Here is a 7,888-nt window from a genome sequence, read left to right as displayed (position 1 = left end):
CTGGACAAGAACCTAACTGAACTTAACATTACAGCCCAGACACCTGGGGCACCCGTTCAGGGATGGGTTGGTATTCTGCCATGAAGGGCTGACACCTGCTGGGACAGCTCTAGACCGAGGAGTGTGTGTGCCCGACTGGCCCTTCTGGGAGCACTGAGGCTCTCGAGGGGGCATCGAGCGGGATGGCATGGATGCTTGGTGGGAAGGAAGGGAATCGGTGGCCGATGACGGGTGAGGTGTAGGAACAGGATGAAGGACGGGGCTGCATATGCTTTGCCGCTTCTCTGGGTGTGATGTCCCTGCACGGCTGAGGAATTCACACCAGTCCTCCTCCACTCCCCGCTCCAGGATGGGGTCTCTGGTCTTCCTGGGGGCTCCTTGGGGAGGGGACCCTGCTGCTGCTGCTGAGAAAAAGGCCTTTGTAAGAGGCCAGAGCCAGCCCACCCTGGGGCTGGGACGCGGTTAGGGGTGACGAGAAAGCAGCAGGAGAGGAGGGGTGGGCGTGTACAACGCTGCTGTGCGGGCAGAGCTGCAGAGCTGAGGGTGGAGAGCCCACGTGGACCAGAGGAGGGGGATTCACGGGCCCAGCTAGCTCCCCGGAGGGGAAGGATGATGGAAGCCCCATCCCTTGCCTGTGGCTCCCATGCCCCAGCACCTCTAGTTGCCTCTGTTCCCCTTTCTGGGAGGAAAGAGAAGGAAAGTGAAGGAAAGGCTTTCCTGAAACGGTGGTGAGTCCATGTTGTCCCAACTCCTGCCAGGATGTAGGAAGGCCGGTGCTCATTGGTTGTAGAGGTCATTTGTGTTTTTTCCAGTGAAAGGAAGAAAAAGGGAGAGAGGAGCACAAACCTCAGATCCACAGAAAGGTCTGTGAAGAGGCTGAGAGAACACTGCTTCCCGGAGGCAGCCTAGAAAATTCTCTCTTAAAACAAAAGGTCAGCTCCCTCACTGTGTCCACCTGAAGTGGCCAGTCCTGCAGCAGGTGCTGGGGGCCGCGTGGCAGGCAGGGCTTGGGGGCAGCACTCCCCTCTCTGTGCCCTGCAAGGACGCCGCTCACTGGAGAAGCAGCAGGTGTGGGGGGTGAGGGCGGGGGGGAGAGGCCTTTGGACTATCTTACCTGCAAGAATGTCCCCAAAAGCACCCACGTCAGAGAAGCCAGTGTTGTGCCAGTACTTCCAAGCCCTGGGCTAGATGCCTTACAGTAGCCTCCTTCAACCCTCACAACAGCCTGTGAGGGTTAATTATCACTCAGAGACGTTAAGTCATGTGCTCAAGGCCACACAGCCTGTAAGAGGCAGGGCAGCTTTGAAATCCACTCTACCGAACTCTGAAACCCAAGCTCTCTCCCGGGCGCCCTGCTCGCCCCCTCCCTGCCCATCCCAGCGCCTTCCCTCTACACTAAACCACAGTCTCATAGATGTGAAACACGCCCCTTCAACAAGCGGCTGTTGTTCCAGGGACAGATATGTGGGCTTCCTAATAACACATTGCAACCAGCCTGGCTGGTTTTGCAGGACGATTAGGAGACCACTGGAATGGACAGAGGCTCATCCTCTTGGCCCTAGGTCAGCTATTCAGGCTCTAGAGTTGAAAGGCAGCAGATCCCTTGTGCAAAGAGGCCCCCAGGAAGAGGGTCCATGGGCAGGCTTGGTGGGAAGCAGGGTCAAGAAAGCTCGTCCCAGGGAAGCAGGTGGAGCCCCCCTGAGGGAACCTGGTATCCACTCTTGGCCCTAATGAACCCTCAGTCTTTGCTATAATTTCCTTAATCCAGAGCAATACTTATTGTCGAGGTGATGGTGACCACTGGTGGTGGAGGAGAGCTCATGAGAGGGCCTGCGTGCTCTGCAGACCCAGTGGATCGTTCTCTTAAGTAATCACTAGAGAGCTCACTACCTCCAGATCTCATGCTCACGTGCATGCAGCTCAGGGGTGGAATGCTGTGCCTGACCTTTGTGGTACATTTATGAGCTGAGAGGTCAACACTATACTCTCCTTTCCCTCATGGCTGTCAGGGCACAGCACTCTCCCAGGGAACACTTGTTGAGTAGCTGCTAGGAGTCTCAGGGTGCAAGAGTCATGATCTCTGCTCTGAAGAGGTTACATTCTGGTAAACAACATTAACTGAGCACCTACTATGTGCTGGGCATTGAACTAGATACTAGGGCAAAGATGATTAAGACATTGATAAGATTATAGGCTAACGGGGAGAAAGGCTACTAAGCAGATAATTCCATAGTGCGGCTCATAAATCATGAGACAATCAGGGAAGGATGCAACTTTCCTAACTTGAGGCTTTCGAGAAGGTTTCCTGAGCCAGGTGAGGGCTGGGCTAAGTTTGAAAGATGTGTTGGCGGGATCCAGATAAAGAAGGGCGGGAAGGACACTATAGGCCAAGGAGTGGGATAGGATAGGATAGGATAGGATAGGATAGGATAGGATAGGATAGGATAGGATAACAGAATAAAACTCATGAGCTACCATGGGAAGTTAGAAAGCGACAAGTCCTCCGTGTCATCATGAGAGCATGAAGTTCCAGGCAGGGAGTGCCAAGGTGAGGCTGAAGAAGCCGAGCCGGGTCATACTAGACTTTGTTTACAAGACGTATGGGTCATAAGGGACCACCGAAGGCTCTCAAGCGAGGGAATCCTGGTGGTTTTCACCTTTGGTGGGTCACTCAGAGGCAGTGTGGAGGACGGCTCTGAGGACCGTGAGCCAGGAGGCAAGGAGAGCAGCAGGAAAACAACTGCAGTCAGAAATACAAGGAATGATAAGGACCTGACGTTGAGAACGGCAGCAGGGATCCAGAGGGGGGCAATCCATTCCAGAAACATTTAAGACTTACACTCACACACTTTCAGAGCTTAAAACTTCAGAAAGTCAGTACACCCACTCACCTTATGGCCAGGATAATTAAAATAAATTGTGCAACTTGCTCAGGGTCATGTAGTTACAAGTGGGCAGAACAGAGCTCTGTCAATGATCTTACGCATACCGCCCGGTGACCTAGCTCAAAACTGTGCTGGACCCCAGCTGACCACGATTTACCCAAACACCAAGGCTCCCTAAATCTGAGAGACCAAAGCTCCATCCACATTTACCCGTGACATGTGAAGAAGTGGGGATCATGTGGATATGGAGTTAGTCTGACCTGTGTTCCTATCCCAGCTCTCCACGTCCCAGCTGGCTGACCCCAAGTAAGTTTGCTTAACCTGCGTCTTCATTTCCTACGCAGTAAAATGTGGTTAATCGGACCTCCCTCCTCGAGTTGCTGTGGAAACTAAATTAGTTCATACATGTAAAGAGTTCAGAGCAGCACCTTGTACCTAGTTGGCCTTTATGTGTTAGTTATGCTTATTCAGTTATTCCCTTCCACTGTTTTTACAGAATAACAAAGTGACTTGGTGGGAGGGAGAGGAATGACAAGTCCAACAGGAGAGACTGGGTTTAAGGAACCTGTGTGTCCAAATTCGGGGATTTCAGTGGACTTTCTAGTCCTTGTTCTGTGACAGAAGGGGAAATCTTTGGCTGACTGAGGTGGCAACTCACTCAAAACTCAAAGTGCAGTCTCCTGGCCGGCAGCAGGAGCGTCACCTGAGCCTGTTAGAAATGCACATTCTCAGGCCCGCCCTCCGGACCCACTGAATCGGAAACTGAGGGGCACGGCAAAGGGTTGGGGTCAACTGCATTAGCGTTCTCTCTGGGCTCCCTGACTCCTCAGGGGAAGCACAGGATGTAAGCCATAGAGCAGTGGTTCTCAACCTGTGGGTCGCGACCCCTTTGGGGGTCGAACGACCCTTTCACAGGGGTCGCCTAAGACCATTGGAAAACACATATAATTACATATTGTCTTTGTGATTAATCACTATGCTTTAATTATGTTCAATTTGTAACAATGAAATTGGGGGTCACCACAACAAGAGGAACTGTATTAAAGGGTCGCAGCATTAGGAAGGTTGAGAACCACTGTCATAGAGGGATACATTTCACCCGGGGTCATTCCTCAGTCCACATTTCCCCTGAAGAAATGTCCTAAGGAGGGAACAGATGGGCCTTGAGGAACACAAAGGAAGAAGCATGAAGCTCCTGCAGGTACGAAATGCAGGTTGTATCTCCTTGTAGCAGCGCCCCACACTCCCAAACCATCCGCCTGGAATGTTCCAGATTGACTAGCACATCCCTTCCTACCGCTCCCCGCGCCGCAGTGCCCGGGAAGACAGGCAATCTCCCTCTTTCTGTCTCTGCAGATTTTGAATAAAAATCTTCAGAGAATAAAAACCATGAAAGATTTCAGAAACACAGACAGCATCGGTAAAATTCAAGGGTCGTAAATTGTCTCTTTTAGCTTCCTATGAGCTGCTCGTGCACTCTTCTCCACCACCGCCCCCTCCCCCCCCCACATGGCTATTTCACAGGTCTCTTCTCTTCCTCCCCTACCGCAGTCTCAGGTGACCATCTTGCTTTATCCTGAGAAAGCAGGAGCCTGCAGACAGGTGCTCCTTCATCTGCTCACTTCCAAAGCTGCCTGCTGCCCTCATCTGGGCCCCTTTTCCCTGCCTCCCTTCCTGGCACCAGAGGACAAACCTCGCTCCTATCAAAGGGTGACCCCTCTGTGTCCCGGTCCATCCCATCTCACCTCCTCCGGCCAGCATCATCAATCTCTCTTTCGCTACTCTATTATCCCCGTCAACATGCAACCCATATGTCAGTGTTTTCTATCTTAAAAGAATAACCCTCTCTAGCCTACAACCTCTCCAGCTCCCTCCCCATCTCTTCCTTCTCAGCACACCTGCTTGTTGAAAGAGCTGTCTGAGTTCTGATCTTCCTGGGCATGGTAGAGGGAGGTGCTGAGGCTCCCAGCACAGGCTGAGGCCAGGCTGCCTGGGTGCAATCTCAGCTCTGCCACTTTCTAGCCAGGCGGCCTTGGATAGGTTATTTACCCTCTATGTTCCTCATCTGTACAACGGGAATGCTATTAGAATGCACATCAGAACAGTATAAGAATTAGGGGTGTTAATACCTATAAAGCACTTAGCAGACACTCATTGTAAACCATGCATTCTTCTATGATGATTCTCTCTCAACTTTAGTTGGATTTTGTCCCCACGATACCGAGATATTGCTCCTGTCAATGTCAAATCTAATGTTGGCGTCGCTGTTCTTGTTTTCACAGCAGCATTCAACACAGATGTCCCACCCCTTCCTTCTTGAAACACGTTCTTCTCTTGGTTTCCATGACAGGACTCACTCTCCTGGTTTCCCCTCCCCGTCCTTGGGGAAGAGGAAGCAGGCCTCCAGGGGGTTCCCCCAGGCCTGGGGGAGCAGAGGCAGCTCCACACAGCTGCTGGCCTGGGAGCCTCTCCCGCAGGGCAGCTTCTACCTGAGCCTGGGCAGCGGGGTCCCCTGGAAATGACAACCTCACCCTCTACCTCTAGCTGCTGAGGTGCTCTCAGGGCAACATCCTCAGCAAGAGTAGGAAGACACTTTCCCATGGACGCAGCTTCGTAAATGAGAGCCAGAGGCCCACACAAGCCCGTGTCCTCCACACTCAGCTGTAATTGTGTAGCTATGACAGCAATGTTTTCTGCTATTTTCCTTTCCCATTATAAATATATTTCTGAAACATTAGGATTGAACAGGTTTTTGAAGCCTTGCTGAAAATCCAATCATCATTAATAAATATTGTTGCTACAGGATCCTATTCAAAACTTCACATAACCAACTTAAATGCAGACTTTACAAAGCAACCACTGGGGACTGGAAAGGCCTGTAGATGTTGGGACTAAGTGGGTGGGCCGGCCCTTCGCCTGGATGGGCAGGTAGAGGTACCCATCTCTTAGGTAACTGACCCCAGCCAGCTCAGTGAGGTGGCCAGAGGAACATAATTTACCAAAGTCCTAGCTGGGAGGTCATCGGTTCCTTGATGCTATTCTCCCAGCTGCAAAGAAGAGGAGGGGGTACTTTGGGATTTTCCCAGATGATACTCTGGTATGGACTCAAAGCTTAAGGAGCAACTGATATGATTTTTTTCACTGTGAAGCAATATAATAACATTTAAGAAAATTTAAAAAGAGGAAATGACTATTTTTTGGTTCTGCCCTTTTCAAACCCAACTGCAAATCATTTTATATCCTTTCATAATCTGCTTTTTCTATGGAACCTAGGTGGACTAAACTAAATATTTTAAAGCAATTTTATAGCTAAAAACATCCTTGCGCCTTACTACTGCACAGGTGTAACTACGGAGTGATGTGCATCTCCATGCTTCCAATGGGGGGAAAGTCCTGGGACCTCGGCCCCGGGCCTGGCAGGACCCCTCCATCTGCTGCCGCCCATTGTGCTCAGTCCATTACCCTGTTGCACCTGAACATCATGGGCCCAAGCACCTGACAATCTGTACTTAAGCATCTAAGACTGTTTCCTTTCCCAAGGTGAGTTCAGGGACACCAACTCTGCAACAGAATTTTCTCCGAGTCCTGTAGTCAAGCGAGGCTGGAAGACCCGAATAGTAATTGGTTGGACCATATGAAATTGCCAACATTTGATTGATTTTGACCTACAGAAATGATTATTTCAAACGGTTCAACCTCGTATATACTCCCCTGGGACATTCACTATGCAATGAGCATATTAAAGTCCTAAAGTTAAGGAAATCTATTTGATTGTGGTTGACCCAATGTTATGAAAATGTAATCCTTTTAAACATAATTCTTATTTATATACATCAGGGGCTGGAGTAATTACAAAAAAAAAAAAAAACAGAGGGCATGAACAAAAAGGAAGCACAGTAATGAGGGGGCCCCGGGCAGTACGGAGGGCTGAGCCCAGGAGAGAAGAGCAGGCTGGTAGTCTCCTTCCCAGGATGCCCGCTCATCTCTGCTGCCCAAAGTCATCATAGTTTTCAGAGCTTCCCCTTCTACAGACTTCTTCCATGATTAACCTTCCTCCAAATAGGCTTTTTTTGTAATGAGTCTCTGCCCTTTTTCTCTTATAAGCACGAAGGGAGGGTTCATTAGGTTACATCAGTGGCTCACCCCATATTCCTCAAGTGACAGATACTAAATAAACACAGTGTATTATTATGACTGCCCTCTCATTATTATAATTATTAATCAGTTCATCCTTTCAGGGTATTATTATTTTCCTAGTTCATAGGTGTTCATCTAATTTGCTTACAACTTGGAGGCGAGCTAAAGCGAGTCTGGAGCAGGGAGGAGACTCAGCCTGAGGTGAGGATGCAGGTGCCTAGGGAGCGTCTCACACGCTTTGTAAGGAACCTACACACACAGTCCCATTTGAATTTGTTCTCCCGGCACCAGAGCCAAATGTCTGAGACAGAGACTGGAACTGTTGGACAGGTTAGGTTCAGTGAGGGTACAGTGGGGCAGTGGCTGGGCCACGACTAAATCCTCGGTGCTTCCACCCCACCCCACCCCACCCCCGTCTCTGGAATCCTTCCCATGACAAAGCCTTGAACAGGGCTGCCTGTCACTCCCATGCTACTTAATGGTGGTCAGTGTAACTGATTCTCTGGGGAGTGACTAGGCATTTGGACATCACGCAGCACCTCCCATCTTCCCAGCTGTTAGGTGTGGGTAGGAATTAGGTAATACTCGGGGGAAGTGGAAGAGAGGAGGTGAAAGGTAGAGTGCTGCTTCCTGTGAGAGCACAGAGTTCATTTAATTAGCTGGCCGCTGTAACTGGGTGGAATCTAAATGACATGAAATGGGACCCTGGTGGCTTTGTGCCCTGCAGTGGGAAGCACTGCCTAGAGTCAGCATGCCTACAAAAGACACTCCCGTCCCCGCAGACACACTGCTGCACCGTGCAATGGCCTGGAAGGATGAGAGCGAGCCTTTTAGGTTTCTCATGATGTCAGCGGAAACGAAGCCTC

The 7,888-nt window shown here is 50.3% G+C and overlaps 1 protein-coding gene across 1 annotated transcript in view; it reads left to right on the top strand.

Annotated features, from left to right (window-relative positions):
• Positions 1–2,521: 2,521 nt before the first annotated feature.
• Positions 2,522–7,888, top strand: part of VTCN1 (V-set domain containing T cell activation inhibitor 1) — a 32,940-nt gene continuing 27,573 nt past the window's right edge. Inside the window, exons 1-2 of the mRNA XM_015563540.1 lie at positions 2,522–2,548; positions 3,163–3,191. Of these exons, the coding sequence (XP_015419026.1) occupies positions 2,522–2,548; positions 3,163–3,191 (56 nt within the window). The remainder of the gene's footprint in view (positions 2,549–3,162; positions 3,192–7,888) is intronic.

This window comes from Myotis davidii, unplaced genomic scaffold (genome assembly GCF_000327345.1).
Source record: "Myotis davidii unplaced genomic scaffold, ASM32734v1 scaffold217, whole genome shotgun sequence".
Classification (NCBI taxonomy): Eukaryota; Metazoa; Chordata; class Mammalia; order Chiroptera; family Vespertilionidae; genus Myotis; species Myotis davidii.
Note: the sequence above shows the minus strand (reverse complement) of the source record. Positions and strands in the feature narration are given on the sequence as shown.